Consider the following 18,743-nt stretch of genomic DNA (forward strand, 5'->3'; position numbering starts at 1 on the left):
CTCAGTGGTTGAGTTCACGTCCCCACTCTGGCATGCGGTTATTTTTCTTTACTTTCAATTTACATCGCAAGCTGGAGAGAAATGAATTACATCCCCCTGGGTTTCTCTGTTCCATACAATTAAGAAAAGCTATTTCTTAGTCATAAGGCGGATGACGACACCAAGATTTCCCATTTTCTCTCCGCAGGGAGGCTGTCATCACTCAATATTAATTGATCCTACATTTCATCCATAAAGCGAGGGCTGAAACAAATTTTTGGTCACAAAAACAGCAACTATTAGACTATTAAAGTAAATTCTTAATGGTGGCTCCATTAAAGCACAGCCCTGTTCACATGGCATCAGCTGCCTCAACTCATATGATGTTTCTTTCATTGGGAAAAATGAGGAAATTATTAGATTTCTCCCTGATACTGGATTAATCGCCAGCACCTATCTCATTTAAGGCTGCTGGGGATTTTCCACCGTTTCATCACAAGTAGGAACACACAGAAAGGGTATAATATATCTTGGGTCCCCAGCAGGAGAACATGTCAATCGAAGGCAATTTTATTTTCCTGCTAGCGAGAAAATAAAGTGAAAACAGCAAGAAGACACAAGAAACTCTCACGAATTGAGGAGTGCTAGTATCATTTATATAAATATTTCCCTAGACAAAAAAATTAATGCTTATTTTTAGAGGGGAGGGACTGAATTAGAGGTACATAGATTTAGAAAAAAGAAAGGAAGAAATAAAAAAACTAGTCGTAGCTACAAGTAAAAAACCCACAATGAACTGGGGACATATGGGAAGAGCCAAACCTCATTAGTACTGACAGCGGTGACCAGATGCCCGCACCCAGTGAAGAACCGTTCTCCAATTCATGGGAGGGCTCTGCCGCCCGCCCCTTCTGACTCCTCCTCATCTATTTAAATGAGTGCTAGGGCCCGTGGAAGGCTAACCACAGGGCATTTGCATTTCATCAATATGTTTAAATGTCACAAATCCTGACTTTCACAGCTGGAAGCCAGGCTTAGCAACTTACAACCAGGCTGATGAATAACTGCGGTCGAGGCAGAAGGCATTTCTTAAACATATAATTTAGTCTTGAGAAGAGATGAGCTCTGCTCAACAGGCCCGTGGCATGAAATTAGAAAAAGATGCTATGGATGTGTCTCCATGGCATCAAAGAAATGACAAGGATGGAAAAATGAACACAGTGATCATTTGCTTCCAGATCAGCAGAACATGGTAGAGACCCTTGTTGAAGACCTTTAAGGGACCAGTGCACCCATCTCCCAGGTGCCGTGTTTTGGCTGCTAAGGACTCACAGCTGCCCCTTCCTGTGGAAAATTTCTCTCAGCCAGACAGGAGCTTCCTGGTCCAGGAGTTTAAGAGGCTCGAGAGATTCACAAAAAACTCCTAATGTGACCCCTCTTTATACTCTCTGCAGCACAGACTATGGGCTGTGTCAATTAAAACCCATTTCCACCCATCCTAATCTTCCTGGAATATAGAGGCTGGAAGTCACAAACTGCATTTCCCATCTTCCAGTGAGAAAACTGAGGCACAGAGAGGTTAAGTGACTTTCCCAAGCTCACACAGCTAATAAGCGGCAGAGCCAGAATTTGAAGCCAGGCAATCTGGCTTAAGAGTCTGTGCTTCTGACAACTCCACAATGCTGCCTCTCATTTAGGAGCAGACTTTTCACATAAACTACCTGTACCAATTATCTACTGATGTATAACAAATTACCACAGAACTTAGTGGCTTAAAACAACAAACATTATCTCAGTTTCTGTGAGTCAGGAATCCAGGTGAAGCTTATCTGGGTGCCTCTGGCTCAAGGTCTCTCACGAGGGTGCCTCAGCATACAGGCCAGGGCTGAAGTCATCTCAAGGCTCCACTGGGGAGGATCCACTTCCAAGCTCAAGCACGTGGTTGCTGGCGGGATTCACTTCCTCCAGGGCTGTTGGACTGAGGGCCTCCGTTGCCCACTGGCTGTTAGCAGCAGGCCTTCCTCAGTTCCTTGCCAAGTGGGTCTGTCCACAGGGCAGTGCACCATGGCAGCCGGCCTCCCTCAGAGGGAGCGGGCAGGAGAGACCAAGAGAGCCCAAGACGGACGCCATGATCATTTTATGGCCTAATCTCAGAAGTGACAATCCACCACTCTGGCTGTACGCAGGATGTCCACTAGAAGCAAGTCAGTAGCTCCCGCCCACACTCCAGGAGAAGAAGAGGTCACACAACGCTGTGAATACCAGCAGGTGGGGACCACTGAGGGCCATCCTGGCAGGTGGCCACCACGCTGCTCAGTATCACAGTACTATTAATATTAATAATAAGCAGAAAAGTTGAGTTTAAAGTTGTTTTTTCCTCAGTTAACTCGGCTCCCAAGTCCAAGGTCTGTGCAGTACTCCAACATTCCTCCCAGTGTGGAGAACAAAACTTTGGTTGGTTCACCTCTCTGGGATAATGGTGCCACCACTTGCTTTAAGCCACTTCGGACTTCACACTTTACAGTCAAGAATGTGACGGGTATTAGGAGAAAAGGTAAGTTTTCTTGAATTTTAGTTGTTTTGGTCTAATCCATTTATATGACATCCATAGTAAAAAAGCCACTGTGTAGCAATGGAGTAAATTTTGTTTTTATTTACAGTTTCTAGATTGGCAAGAAACAGTGGAATTTTCAGAGCAGTGGGGCCACCAGTTTGGGGGATAAAGCAAGAGAGTCCAGAAAGACCAAACACCCTTCTCCCCATGCCTTGTCCATCCTTCTGGCATTATCTCGGCCCAGGCTGTAGATGCAGCAGCAACTTTTCTTTTACAAATCTCATCTCACTGTGGCCAAACAAGCCATTTCTCACCAAGAAAGCCAAAATGGACCATGAGCACACACCAGGGCATCTTTCACTCACCTATGAAGCCCCCAAAAGCTCAGCCTGTTAGCATTAGCAGCTCAGATGAGTCCACTCAACCCCCAGGAAGCTGGCTTGATTGAGCCACTAACCCAGGGGTTTTCCAAGCTGCAGTTTGGTGGGCCCAAAGATTAGACTTGGTTTAGGATTTCCAGGGCTTTCCTGCACCCACAAAACAGCAGACAAATCCCCAGCCATGCAGGGGCCACCAGGAAAAGGAGAAATCATGGTAAGTCAAAGCAGATACTTCTCCAAGATAACACACAGAATCTATTAGGAATGTGCCCAAACGACAGGTTTCCAAATGTGGGAGAATAGACACTGGACTAGGACATTAATAACTCTGGAATTTGGTGGGGTGTTTTAGACACAGTTTCCTACACTGAGAGACTTCCTCTTGTTGACCACTGCATGTTCAACACAGAGCCTGAAAGAAAAGTAGGTAATCAGTAAATATTCAATGAATTATTTTACTAAACAACCTTGCTAAATAAGACTGCTTTCTCCATTAAGGAAAGTCCACCCAATAAGCATTCCAGCTCCCTTAGGGATATATTACCAATCTTGTGTCAAAAACAACATTCATTCCTCACGGTGCCATGTTGTGTTCATGCTTACAAACTAATTCTGAATTTTTATCTGGGATGCCCGACTGAAATAATCCCCTTCCTCTTTTAAGAGGGCCCAGTGAGGCTGTCAGCTAATGTATACTCCTCCCAGTCAATCCTATGCATGCACCTGAAAAGCATGTTTATGCATAAGAATGGAAAAAATCTCAGCTGCTGCTAAGCGTGGCAGATACTTCTTGCCTACGCAATTTTTACTTATCAGATCTGACCTGTAAACAAAGAACAGCATGTCTGAAACACAGAACTGAGGAAGTGACTTTCTAGACTTGATGTGGCATGCAACTTGAAGCCAGAGTCACCTACCTTTTCACACCAGAATTGCTTTAGAAAATATTTCATAGATAAAATTCAACAGGCCTCTTTTCTTCTGAAATCTGGTCAAACTAGAAAACGTGCTGGACCCCAATGAAACTGGAGAAAGCCATTTTATAAAAATTCTTTGAAGCAATATCACTAATAATAATTAGTAGGGTGCATAGCACATTAACTTGTTTTCTGTTCTGCTTTAACCAAATTAGATAAAAATTATTACCACTACCACAGGGCTGCTTTTATGAATCCCTGCAGAAAAATAATTTGGTTTTGCTTTGACAGATAACAGTCATCACCAAGGAATTTCGTTTTACTGAAGGCAGCCTTAAGTCGTTGAAATTTACTGCTTGGGTCCCGCACGTGCACACACACACACACACCTGAGCCCATTTTCACACAAGACTGAGTGTTGTTTCTTCGTCTGGATTTAAAGTAGCTGGGAAAAGAGCATTAAGAGTTTTTACATTAAGAAAGGAATGCAAAGAATGCCTTCCTCCCACTTACATCTAACCTTATTGCCCCCATTAGTGAATATTTAACAATAACATTAATGCTAATAGACCTGGTTGCAACATCAAAAGCAACAATATGGAAGATGTATGTAGTAGCTTTGCTCAGAAAAGCTTAAAGCCATGTCACACATATTATCTCATTTATCTTGTGAAAAAAAAAAAAAAATCCCTGCAAACCGTAAAAGCGTATTTATCTGCCTTGAGACATGTTTTATGGGAACCGACTTCCTCACCACTCTGCATCTTCTGTTTAAAAACAGGGTCTGTTTTTAGCACACCTCCCAGCCAGGACCTCAACTCATAACTCATGCCATAGACTTCCTTGCATGAATCTTAAAAACAAAAACCAACTCTTAGCAATTATAGAAACCGGAAACAAAAATGAAACAGGTAGGAAATTAACTAACTTCACCCCAACCAACAATTGCTTTTACGCAAACCGAAATCAAATAAATGCACACACACACACACACACACACACTCTCCCTTGAAAACTGCTATACAATTTATTAATGAACAGTGATAGGAAACAGAAGCTGAAAGTGGGTCAGGAGGAACTGTTTAATCTAATAGTCTGGAAATTATATCAGAAGGAACAGATGGTTTCACAGACGTCGATGATACCTAGAGGAGCAAAGGAGCAATTTTCTAGGAAAGAAAAATGTTTCCCTACCCTACTGTGCATACTATTTTCAGCAAAGGAGGAGTCTATATTCAGCACAGGATAAGTCCGGATTTTGGCATATTTACAAAACTGGGACTAAGTGGCAGCCATCCACATATAACCAAGTTCAGACTCGGCCTTCTAAATCTGAGCTAGAGGTCAAACTTAGCCCTATTTTAAAACCAGAAACAAACAGAAGCCAACGCTATCCTCCAGTGGGTTATTAACCAACACTCAAGTTCTTGGTACGTGAGAAAACTGGTCCCCAACAGATGATGGGCAGTGTGACCTGTAATGTGGCCTGCAACACTCAGGGACCCTGCAGGTCCTAGGCAGCAGCGAGAGGCACAGGCCACGTGGATTGGGAAGAACCACCCCGCAATGGGGCCTCCCTATCTGTCAAACGGAACTAAAAACATCGCCTCTAGAGTTGTAAGGATTAATTGAGCTAAAGCATAAGAAGCTGCACTGCAAACCGTACAGCGTAAGACAACACAGAGCTGCGACTCTCATCCCTACCACCTGTATTCTCCAAAACATACGGGCAAATTCCCCCCAGAGCAGGGCTCAACGGAAGTGAGGGCTTTTACAGCTGGGGCCTTTAATGACAGATCAGAGCTTACCAAATCTCAAAACCGTTCCTAGGGGACGTCTGGTACAGCCCACATTGCTAAAGAGCAAAGGATTTGAAGACAGCAAGTCCGAGTTCTGATTCTAGCCGACTGTGGACTCGCTGCAGGACCATGGGGGTGTTGGGCAACCTCACTAAGCCTTGTCTCATTTGTAAAATCAGGATCCTTGTGAGGGTTAATTAACGTGCACAGGTGCATGGCACGTCAGCTGTTATTACCGTTGCTACTGCTAATGATGATAACAACAGCATCTGCAAGCACCCCGGCACGGCCAGAGAGGGCACAGGGCAGAACAGCCTGTCTGCCACTGAGAAGAAGACCCTCCCTCCAGGGTGAGCTTAAGGTGTGAGTGATATAAAAAGTCACCCCTCACCCAGCTCAGACAGGGGCCCCCTGCCTTATGCTATAATATCAAGGGATGCTTTGGGCCTTCCTGCTAGACACCCACCTTCCCTCCTCCAGGGCTTCTGACATCTCGCTTCAAGGTTGGTTGGTTTGTTTTTACCTACAAAAAATGCCATCAACATCAGTGACTTTATGCTTAGTTCCGCTGAAGAGCTGCAAATGTTATAGATGAATCTGTTACGTTCTAAAACTGCAGGTATCATATTTAGAGAGAGGTAATAAATACCTCATTAAGGCATGGCAAAACAAACACTTCAGGGCACTTGAGGCTCTATCTAAAGGAACCCCATGGTGAAACCCACTTTAAACCAAGAATCCTCCTGTAATGCAAATAACTACCCATCCCCCACAATTCTTTCCCCTGCTTTGCAGAGCTTCCAGTGTTGGTCTTCCCTGTAAAGGGGGCAGCACCTGCAGGCACCTGCAGCCAGGTGTGCATCCTGGCCAATTCCCTGCTACAGCACAGACGTAAGATCAGCCCATTAACACTTGTTCTATATTGTCCACTCTAGGTCATTTCTGTGGGGCTTGGTCAGAGTGGCAAGAGCAAGCAAAGGAGTTGAAAAGGGCAGCTGGAGTGGAGGGAACAGACTGGGTAGGAGACCTAATTGGGGCAAAGGCTTCCAGAAAAGAGCCAAGGAGGAGGCTGGACCACAAGACTGCTGGGGCCCAACCACAGCCTACAGGCCTGCTTCCACCGTGAGGCAGAGTGAAACGTGATGAGCCACGGAACTGAAAATAAAGGCCTACCTAGATGTTGGGGTGTAACTGGGCCCCCACCATGCCACAGTTCCAACTGCCCCCAGAGCTGGGCTATGCCCTCTGGCCTTTGACGAGGGTGAAGGGCACAGAGATATTCACTAGCCAAGGCCCCTGAGCCAAGAAGAGGCTGTCTACAGACCCAAACCATTGGCTGCAAAGCTACTGGCCAGCAAGAAACTGTCCCCTCAACCCACCTCTCACTCTTCCTTCCGCTGAGCCCCAGCGACCTTACAAACACTCATCCCCATCCACTCAGGCTCTCCAGTCCCAAATCCATCCTTCTCGTGTGTTTCTCCACTGTCCCCTTCCACTGTGGTTGGCAGAGCCCCCAGCCCAGTTGTTCTCGAACTTTGGCAACGTCCGAAGCACCTGGAGGGCAGGTGCAAACAGACTGCTGAGCCCCTACCCCTAGAGTTTGTGATTCTGCAGGTCTGGAGTAGGGTCCAAGATTTTGCATTTCCAACAGGTTCCCAGGTACTGCTGCTGTGACTTTGGGGACCACACTTTGAGAACCACTGGGCTAGACCATAGGGAGTAAATTCTCTAGCAGACAAACATGTCCTCTTCACCTGGGTCCCTGAATCTCAGGTGCCACTGAAACCCAGCTATGCCCAGGACACACGCCACCTACCCAGGGCCCCTTCAAACCCTACGTGGTCACCCATGAGTAAAGCTGACATTCTCATACTGGCTCTTTCTTATCCGTCCTTCCCCTCCTCGCTATTCCTGACACAGAACCACGCATCCCACTCCTGTCTTTCCTTGCTCCCTTCCCGTGCGGAGCGCCGCCTCTCCTCTGCCACCCACCAAGGCTAATCTGGGTCCTTCCTCTCCTTCAAGGTCCAAGAAAAGCTTTGCCTCCTCTGGGGGCTGTTCCTGAGAGCCCAGCCTTGAGGTGGCTTGTCTTCATGGCTGGCCAAGTTTTCAGACCACTGACTGCACCGGGGCTTCCCGGCCTACGCTGTGTCACACATTGGTGAAACGTTCTAGCAAAAAAGACCAGGTTTCTGGGAACCGGAGGCACACCCCGCAGGATGTTCACACAGCCCCAAGGGCTACACGGAAACGAAGTCTCCACACACGGCAACCCACCTGAGCGTCATCCGCTGGGCACCCACGTTCACACAAACCACCTGGCACTTCACACACACCCGCTCACTGGTTCCCAACCTCAGCTGCACACTGGCATCCCTGTGTTTCAAAAAAAATGCTGATGTCTGGGTCCCTTCCCCAGGATTAACTTATTGGTCTGCAGTGCATGCAGCCTGGGCAAGGGAATTTTTTAAGCAAAGTTTGAGAATCATAGTGCCATCTTACATTATTTTTTTAGAGCTCTGGCCTGTCCTCCTAAATATATTAGAAGCCATTTTAAGGACATAAGTTATGAGTTAGTCGTAATATATAGGTAGGTATGGAAGTATTTATTGAATTTATTTTATACTCAAAAAAATCACACCAGTATCGTTTTTTCTGCCATCTCCACGCAGGTAAAAAAAAAAAATTTGTACTCCACAGGGCCTTTTAAGGTTCTCAAAGTGCGGTCCCCAGCCCAGCAGCACCAGCATCACCCGGGAACTTGTTACCTGTACAGATAACCAGGCCACACCCCAGACCCACTGACTCAGAGACTCTGAAGCTGAGGCCTGGGAATCTGTGTTTTGACAAGCTCTCCAGGTGATTCTCATTCACCCTCGACTTTGAGAACTACTGCTTTAAGGGAATGATTCATTTTAAAGGCTCATTGTCTTTTGGACATCTTAGAACTTGCCCGTGACCTCCCTTCATGAAATCAGAAAGGCTAACGGTGCCAGGATTTCTAACTAGCCATCAGGCACCCGAGCTCTTAGCCCCTCAAAACTTTAATTTCTCAATTTTCAGAACATCATGTAAATCAGGATCCATCTTTTTCGATGAATCTCTTTCCCAGCTGTGAAGGGAGACTAAAAGGACATACTTTATAGACAATGATTATCAGCTGCTTCTGCAGTTGTGTTTGGGGCTAACGGCACCCAGACTGGAGGTTAAAGGAAAACTGGACCCGTAAATGATTCATTGCACAATGTGCTTGTTTGCAGTAAGAAATGTCACCCTGTGTTATTATCATGACCACCCAAAATTTATATACAGAGTTGAAGGCTGAAATGCCGGCAGCCAAAATCCAAGTATGAGCCTGGTCAGCACAATGTGGAAGAAAGAATCCCAAGGGTCAGCTCTTAAAGACCTCTTATACAGGAAAACCACAGAGATGGGAATTTTAAAAATGTGGCAATGTGGACTGATCCTAGAAACTGAAACGTGTGTCATGGGAATGTTTTGTAAGAAAGAATTTAAGAGGAAAAATGGATGACAAGCTTGAGAAAGGGAATGGAGCAGAAGTTACTTTTGAACTTTTTCGTGTGGTAGCCCTTCAATTTCATTTAAACCCACCAGAGTATGCAGAGGATGTAGGGATGAATAGAGCTACTAACTCCCATAACACTGTCTCTGGAAATGTAAAACAGTACAACCACTTTGGAAAACAGTTGGGCAGTATCTTATAAAGGTAAACACACATTTATCAAACAGCCCAACAATTCTCTCCTACACATTTATTAATACCTAACAGAAATGAAATTATGTGTTCATGCAAAAGACCTGTTCACAAATGTTCACAGCAACTTTTCACCTAACAACCCCAAACTTGAAATAGCCCAGATGTTCAACAAGATAGTGGTTAAACAAATTGCCGCACATGCAAACAAGGGACTATTACTCAGAAACAAAAAGGAATGAACTCTTGGTGTGTACAACAGCATGGATGAATCACAAAGGCATTATCCTGAGTTAAAACAGCCAGACACAAAAGTATATGTACTTCATGATTCCATTTATGTGGTATTCAAAAAGAAGCAAAACTAATCCACAGTGACGGCAGATCAGCAGTTGTCTGGAGTTAGCGGAAGCACATGAAGGAACTTTTCTGGGGTAAGGGAAAATTCTCTTATCTTGAGTGTGGTGTGGTAATAGTTCTACAGATGTTTACATTTATCAAAACTCATCAACCCATATTCTTATTTGATAATATGCATGTACTTCATTGTATGTAAATTATACTTCAATAAAGTTACCAAAACAAATACCACCGAGACACCATTCGGTAGGACTGACAGCACTGAGCTCTCTTTCATGTGTAGTGGACATGCCCTGTGTGAAGACAGCTGAAACCTCTCAGTGCTCTTGAGAGAGCCTAGACTCCTCAGCCCAACACATAAGACCTTTCGTCATCTGACCCCACTTACTTCTCAAAAGCCACACTCCAACCAAAGTGAACCGTCTATAGCTCCCTGTATATGCAATGTTGACCCTGGGTTTTGGTCCCTCCCACAGGTTGTCCCTTCTGCATGGAGAGATTATCTCCTTCCACCCTCTTCTTCCTCCTATCTTTTGCCCAACTCCAAATCCAGATGAGGATCTCAAGCCTTCCTTGACACACACACTCCTCCATCAAGCCTGGGGGCTACCACCATCCCCTCTGTCACCATCACTGTACTGGTACATCAAGTACTGGTTCTTCATCCGTAAGAGAGTTTGAACCAGTCTAGAGTAGTGGACTAGACCGGAGCTATGGACTGAATTGTGTCCCCAAAAATTCATATGTTGAAGCCCTAATTCCCAATGTGACTATATTTGGACTAAGAACGTAATACAGTCAAATCAGGTCATAAGGGTAGGGCACTAATCTGATAGGATTAGTGTCCTTATAAGATGAGACACCAAAAAGCTAGCTCTTTCTCCCTCCCTCCCTCCAAGTGAGGACACAGTGAGAAGGCTATCGTCTGCAAGCTAAGAAGGCCCTCACCAGAAGCTGACCATGCTGGCACCCTGATCTCCAAGGTAGAAACTTCTAACCTCCAGAACTGTGAGAAAATAAATGTCTGTGGTTTAAACCACCCAGCCTGTGGTCCTTTGTTATGGCAGCCCCAGGTGACTAAGGCAACCAGGAAAATCTCCTGTCTGGTTTACCCACTTGTTCCCAGGACACAGCATCTGGCCCAAGGTTGGCCTTGAGTAAGTATTTGTGGAAATCAATGCATCATCATCCTATGGTCACTATGAACCCAAGGGCAAATATTCATGATAAAATCATATGTTATTCTAAACTAGAGACACAGATTCTGACCTGGAACTGAGTTTTCCTCCCTTGAAAACAGACTAGAACAGCATGGTCCCATAGAACTTTCTGCAACGATGGAAATGCTCTCTATCTGCACTGTCCACTATGGCAGCCACCAGCCACTAAGGGCTACCGAACACTTGAAATGTGGCCAGTGTGATAGAGGAACTGAATCTTTAATTTTATTTAATTCTAATCAAGGACTACACTTACATAGCCGCGTGGTTGGTGGCTCCTGCACTGGACAGTGCAGGACTAGAGAGTTCGAGCAAGGCCCAAGCACTGGCCTCGTTACAGATCACTCACTGTGCCAACTGTCCCCGGCACCAAACACACATAAAACACAGTCAATTTCCACGGAGCTGACACAGGTAGCTTTCAAGTGGCATTGGAGTGGCCCGGCACAGAGAAGCTGGCAAAACATACACATAAAAGGCATAATGAGGCACCGTCTGCAGAAACTGTGATGCTTTATGGGCCTCCGTCTGTGACAAAACCCATCACAGGGCAGGTTCATCCCTCGGTGACCAGAGTTAATTGAAAATTTAAGACCCAATCAAATCACCCAGAATTGAGATTTTTGGCAGCTTATGTGCTTCACTGTAAGATTCCTGCTGCTTTTGCCTCTGCCAACCCTACAAGTAAGGCTGCATGTTCCAATATTGTCCACAATGACACAAGCTTTAAGCAAGGGACAAACACAACAGTGTTAACTCTGATCCTGGTTTGTTTTTTTTTAAATGCACACGATGCTCTTCCTGCCTAAGCCACCAGGTAGATGTGGGCCAACATCCTTCCCCCCACTTATATTTGCTTAAGAGCCAAATGAGCATCTTCTCTATGAAAAATAGGCGTATCAAGTGCCACTTGAAAATCTTCTAGGCTAAAACCTTATGGAAGAGGAGTATCTGTGTGCCCTTCTACGTGATAATGCAAGTTTCCTAACAACGATGTTCCAATTGGTATTAATGCCTATTTGCCTAGCATCTTGCAGTCTAGCATCACTAGGGCTTTGGTGCCCAAGATTCTAGAATTCTATGTTTTCATTCTGCCCCTGTCGCTCCTGGCACTGCATCTTTGGGCAAGTTACGTAACCTTTCTGAGCATCCATTTCCTCATCTGCAAAAAGAAAGAAATATGAGTACACTGCAAAAACGTACCCATATACCTCACTGGGTCACTCCAAAGATAAAATGACATAAGAAGCCAAAGACGAATGTTCACAGCAACTTAATCTGTCATAGCCAAACCTGGAAAAAACCCAAAATATTCATCGACAGGTGAATGGAAAAACAAACTGCGGTACATTCATACAATGGAATGCTACTCAGCACTAAAACAGGGATGAACAAGCCACAAAACATACATTGAATTTCAAAATAAGTAAGCTGGGTGAGTGAAAAAAGTCAGACCAAAGAAAGTCCATACTATGCAATTGCACTTATATAAAATTCTAGAAAATAAAATCAACGACAGAAAGCAGATCAGTGGTTGTCTGGGGCTGGAAGGCTAGAAAAAAGCAGGAGTGAAGAAGGGGCATGAGGAAATGCTGGGGCGATGGACATGTTCTGCATCTTGATGTGGTGATGGTTTTGTGGGTTTGAACAGTGCAGTGTGCTTCAATTATACTTCGATAAACTTGAAAAAAATTCCTGAGATCAGGAATATAATGTCCTGTCACAGGACTTGGCACACAGTAGGCACTTAACAAATGTTAGCTCCATTCTGGAGAACAAATGAGCTCATTAGAACCGCTGGGACACACTTAAAGCCACCAGAGAAAGGAGTCAGCATGTGTAACATTTACTTCTGGGTTTACGAGGACCCAACTATTTAGACAGGCTCTTCTCAGCGAAAAAGCATCGGCAAGGAAGACAAACAGAAAGATGAACAAGGCTTGGGTTTTGCCCTGAAGGAAACACAAATAGTTTTAATATATGATGTAATAAAAGTATCAAAAGTATGGTATTGACAAACTATAGGCATGCAGAAGGGAGTAATTTTGATGGGATGGTTGTCAAGGAGGAACAATTCCAGGTGGGTGGGATCCTGACAAGCAGGAAGGGGTCCCCCTCCAGGGGACAAGTGGGAAAGAGGCCACAAAATACTGGCTTGGATTTCAACTTCATTTATCCAGGGGAACCCGCCACAGAGTTGTGCCTAATCAGATGTGTGTTTTACACAAACAGTTCCTATCTAGAGAGCAATCTGGCAACTTATCAAGCAAGAGTCTTGACATTCACATCCTTCAACTCAATAATTCCTGAGGAAATAGTCAGAAATGTGCACAAAGATTTATGTATAACATCACTTATCACAACATTATTTATAATAGCCCAAAGCCCGAAATAACTTAAATGTCCAATAAAAGGGGACTGCTAAATAAATTATGGTACACTGAGTGATTAAATCATATGTAGCCATTAAGTCATACTTTCAGAGCAAATGGATGGCAGGGTGCATGCCTCACTAAGTCCTAGGTCGCAAAAAAGCAGGATACAAAAAGATATGTTGCATATTCACTCAACAAATGTGTATTGATTATGTATAAAGTGCTAGGTACTGTTCTAAGCACAGAGGGTACAGCAGAGAACGCAACAGAGAAAATCCTCTCACTCCTAGGAAAGGAGTCTAACTGCTAGTGAAGGAAGGCAGACGAACAAGGAAACAAATAGCAAGTAGCAAAATAAATGGCATGATACATAGTAAAAAGTGCTCTGGAGAAAACTAAGGGAAAGATCAGGGAGCTGGGGGGAGGTAGAAATGCTGAGTAGGTGGCCAGGGAAACTTTCAGGGAGAAGGAGGTAAGGAGACGGGCTAAGGGGTTGCCAGGGAGGACTCCCAGGCAGAGGAACTCAGTGCGAATGTCCTGAGCCCTATGGGCTTGAGAAGCAGCAAGGCGCTAGCAGCAGAACACCAAAGACAAACGGAGGGAGAATGACAGCAGAGGGAGCTGGTGCCACTCGCGGTGTGCAGGGAGCTTCAGAGGGCTCTGAGCACAGGAGTGGTGGGATCTGTGGGAGGACACGGGAGGGGCAGAGGGGCCAGGTGGGGTCTCCCCAGTACTGTCCTAGCTCTTTATGATGGGTATGTGCTCACCGCATAATCAGAAAACAGAAGATAATTCCAGCAAAGAATGCACAATGCAGAACAGCAGGGAAACAGGGAAGCAAACACAGAGGTCAGGGGCAGCGACGCAGCAGGAGAGCCAAGGATGGCGTGTGTTCATGGAGGTTTTATGAGCAAAATCACTCTTTGTGCTAGTAAAACAAAATAACCACAATGCAAAAAAAAAAAAAAAAAAAAAAAGAGAGAGAAAGAACTCCCCCATAATCTCAGCATCCTAACAATCAATATGTAACATCTTGGTATACTTCCCTCCCGTCTTTTTTCCTAGACATGCTTTTGTTTTTTCCTTAAGCATCCTACAATGCCCAGCACGTTGCAGGCATTCAAATAGTCACTGAACAAAGAAATGGATGACCAAATGCTCCAAATAGTTTTGTGTTACATTAGCCATACTAGAAGTGTCGTCAGACATGGTTTTAATAGGCTTGGGTGATGGAACAGCAATTGTGGGTGGGGAGAAGGCCTGGGCATGGATGTCTGGCCATTTAAGAGGACGGCAGTGACATGATTCGAGGGCAGCAGAAGGAAGCAATCTGAGGAGGAAGACGCTGGGTGTGGTTTTGGCACCTGGAGGGGTACACAGAATGTCCCTACAGAGGTGCCCAGCTGTCCTTTCTCTCAGGGCTCAAGAAACAGTCAGAGCCTCAGCCCAGGGATGGCGGCAGCCGGAATGGTAGCCGAGGAGGAGGAGGAAGAGCAGAGCCCCCACCACATGCCAGACACTGTGCTAAGAGCTTCACGCATGTTCCATCTCCAACTCTTCACGACTGCCCCACGAGGTGGACACTCACGTGCTCATGTTACAGATGAGGACACTGCAGGCCTGAGAGGCTTAGTAACTTACCCAGTCACTCCACAGCAGATCCAGGACTCCAAACCACCGATATGAGGGCTTTTCCCACTCATTCTCCTTTTTGCTCATAGAAGCTTAGGCTTCTGCCCAGAAGCCCAGGGAGAAAGTGTCTGAAGATGCCTTAGTTATTTGGTGCCCAATTTTCACTCTCAACTTCCAGGGACCCAAAAGGAAGAACGCCCTCTTCCTCTTCCAAAAATACGTTTGACATGTTTTCCAAATGACAGTTTTAACCTGTTGAGTTCTTTTCCTTTTCATGTGTATGAGTCTTCTCTCCCCCACCAGGACATGCCTCCCAACCTCCTCCACCTCCCACCACGACGGCCCAACGCTCTGCACACAGTAGATGCTCAACAAGTGCTTTAGATATTGACCATCCCCTGCCGGTCACCCCGGGGCCAGACCTTGGACAGCGGTGGTGGTAGATGACCCGACTGCCTCTGGCTCAGGTGAAGTGAGGCCAAACCCAGAGGGACAAGTCCTCTTGCAAGACGGTGGGCAACTGGCAGGGGAATTCGGGTGGACGGGCCGGTTGGTACAAGGAGAGAAGGCAAACCTTTCTTTTCCACGGGGCTTGCTACGAAACAGAGCCTGCAAACTGCTTGGCCCATGGGCAAAATTCAGCCTATCCATGTGTACTGCTTGGCTCACACATGGTTTTCATTTGTTATAATTTTAATCAGTTGCTATCTTTTAGAAAGCGAGAGGTTTCACGTAAAAATCTGGGTTTCTGGAAGCCGTCCCCTTGAGCCAGCCCGCCCCTCCCAGGCTCCCACAGGCCCCACCCACCCCGGGGACTCACCAGCACTCAGGGTGGTGAACTCCAGGAAGCGGTATTCATAGGACACATCTATCTTGGTTTCCACCTGTGGCCTCTTCAAGGTTGAATAAATATTCCCAGGCCGTTTTTCATCGCGTTTCTCTAACTTGTTCAATCCGCAACCCATTTCAGCAGCTGCCAGCAAAAGGGAAAAGAGGGGTGTGATTTTTTTCTGAGATTTTTCTTAACACCATAGTATAAAAGACGCCTTAACTTTCCTGAAGAATACATAAAGGACTTCAGCCTTTATGAAATCGAGAGTATAACTTAAAAATGACCCGAACACAGAGGACTGTGCAGTATCCAGGCTGGCTTCTCTTTCCGTTAAGACACCATTACCAGCCATCCTGTGATTTTTAAATGACACCCAAAGCATACAGGTTTTATATCTTTTTTCCCCTATCTGAAGAAAATAATACCTCGGAGTGCCTCAGTTCCACTATAATCCGGTATACATGATTAAAAAATGGGATCTAAAAAGCAGTATGGCACATTACGGTGTCAGCCTGTCTGTAAAAATACTAGAGATGTGTCACCTTCACTGTGGTTGCTAAGAGGGAATAAGTTGTTGTTACAATTTCCAAACTCCAGAGTCCTTTCTACCCTCAACAGTAATTATTTAGACAGGAAATTTACATTCATAAAACATCTCTAAAAGTAGACGTGGTATTTTTACGGGCCTTGTCTAAAAGTCCCCCTTTTCTTCTTTTTTAGACCAAACAGCAGGAAATAATAGTATGCTTCCATGCTCTTAGAGTCATTTTAGACCAAAATGAAAACTGACTGAACACTAATAGCAGGGCTGGAGAAATTGGAAGCAGAAATCCACGTGTATTAGAGCAAAGATCTGTAGCTACAGTTGGAAAAGAAAATGGAGAAATGTTAAAATAATGTGCACACTAGGGTGGGCTGAGCTTCCAATCTTTCAGGGGATTAAAAACAATGAAAGTTCTCTGTTTAGACAGACACTCATGAAATGACTTTTTATCCACTCCCTAAACTTCAGCAGAAGATATTTTCCTTTTGTGTTTTGAGCCCCACCAATACTTCCCTCCTCTCTGGGGTACCAGTGCCGCCATCAAAACATATTTCACAAAAATATTAACTGGCCAAGAATATCACACACAGAAACGCGGTGACTGCTTCCTTTGAGAGATAAGAATTTCCTTTTGCTTAATACATTCACAAGGTACCCGGCTTCCTAAGGCAATTTGGCAAGCTCCGGAAAAACAAACTGAGCCTCAAAAAGGCAATGCGGGGGTGGGAGAGCGAGTGGAAGGAGGTGGAATAGTGACAACCAGACTATACTTTTCAGTAATTAAAAAAAAAGTCTGAAAGAATGGATGAGAACAGGAAGGCTTACTTATGCCTTAATAAGGGAACATTAGTGTCCAAACGGCCAGAGCAGACATGATTTATGTGCAATGTGCATGAACGGATTACTTGTAAAATACTCTGTAGTTCTGCAGATAGAACAGCTGATATGGACAAAGGCTGCATATTTAGCTGCTAAAAAGCAAGCCGACTCGCCTCCACTGGGGCAAAGCAGAAGAGGAATGGACAGGGAGGATTCCAAATGCTGGGAACAGTGACCCTGGCCAGAGGAGTGCTACTGCCACCAGAACTGCAGAGCCCAGAGGCTCACCAGGTCACTCATTCGTGCAGATCGACCGCACGCCCGCTATGGGCAAAGCACCGTCAGCAATTCAGTGCGGTCTCCGCCCTCAAGGAGTTCAGCCTGGTAAGAGAGGAGGGACATTCAAGCTATAACAAAGATAGGAAAATGGCAGGGGCCCAGAGAGGGCATGTGACACGTGACCACGCAGAGATGGAGGGAGAGTGCAGCAAGAGCAAAGGCATGGAGGCAGGAAAGGACAGCGTGTGACGGGAAAGTACAGGCTGGAAAGGTAGTGTGAGATTACAGGTGTCAGCGAGCCAGGGCCACCACTGGCCCATAGGGTGCCTCTGTGAGAAGTAGAAAAGGGGCCACCTCCTCTGAGGAACTCGGTCCTGTCCCAGCCATGGCTTCCTGAGTGCAGCAAGAGCTGGATCCAAGCCCCTACTTACCCCTTTGTGAACAACCTTTAGAACTGTACCTGGCTGTCCTCCATCAGTAAGGGAAAAGCTAAGCAAAATAGAATATTTCAGAAGTGATATAGCCCCATAGATAAACCGGAAGATGAAGGCAAAGATTTCTTACACAGAACACAAAAAGCTCTAACCACAAAAGAAAATCTTGATAAAGTGGACTATATTAAAAATTTCTGTTCCTCAAAGCACACCTTAAAAAGTGAAAAGGTAATCCAGAGCCTCAAAGTAGCTGTTTGCAATACATTTATCTAGCAGTGTACTGGTAAAACAGCTCTCCAAGAAGGGGGAAAGGCCCTGATTTGTAGTGTTTGCCAGTTTCTGTGGTGTAAACTTGCCCACCACAACAGGTTTCAAGCTACCAACGTGAGGTCTGAAGGCAGAGTTGGGAAGAGATGCCACAGTCGGCTCTGCAGAGCCGGTGTGTGCTGGCTTATGCACGCCACTGCATCCATTCAACACAGCGCTCATACCCACAACCAAAGAACTCCTGCAAATCAATAAGGAAAAGATAGACTACCCGACAGCAAATAGGCGAAATGCCTGAACAAGCACTTCCAAGGGAGGGTATGCAAATGGCCAAGGAACATATGAAAAGAAGCTCAACTTCATTACTCATCAGAAAAATGAAAGGAAGACCACAATGAGATATATTAATAACATGCATCTACCTGAATAGCTAAGAACATTTTAAAAACTGGTATTACTGAGTGTTGGCAAGAATATGAAGCAAAATGAACTTCCCTACACTGATGGTAAGAGTGTAAACTGGTACAACCACTTTGGAAAATTGGCAATATGTAGGAAAGCTGAATATATGCCTATTCTCTGACCCAGAAATCCCTCCCCTGGGTCTATACCAACAGAAATGTGTCCACATGGGCAT

The 18,743-nt window shown here is 45.3% G+C and overlaps 1 protein-coding gene across 2 annotated transcripts in view; it reads right to left on the reverse strand.

Moving 5' to 3' along the window:
• Positions 1-18,743, reverse strand: part of RFTN1 (raftlin, lipid raft linker 1) — a 193,741-nt gene that overhangs the window by 157,796 nt on the left and 17,202 nt on the right. For both annotated transcript variants that reach the window (XM_069473278.1, XM_069473279.1), the window contains exon 2: positions 15,752-15,904. In XM_069473278.1, the coding sequence (XP_069329379.1) occupies positions 15,752-15,896 (145 nt within the window). In that variant the 5' untranslated portion in view covers positions 15,897-15,904. The remainder of the gene's footprint in view (positions 1-15,751; positions 15,905-18,743) is intronic.

This window comes from Eulemur rufifrons, chromosome 7 (genome assembly GCF_041146395.1).
Source record: "Eulemur rufifrons isolate Redbay chromosome 7, OSU_ERuf_1, whole genome shotgun sequence".
NCBI lineage: Eukaryota > Metazoa > Chordata > Mammalia > Primates > Lemuridae > Eulemur > Eulemur rufifrons.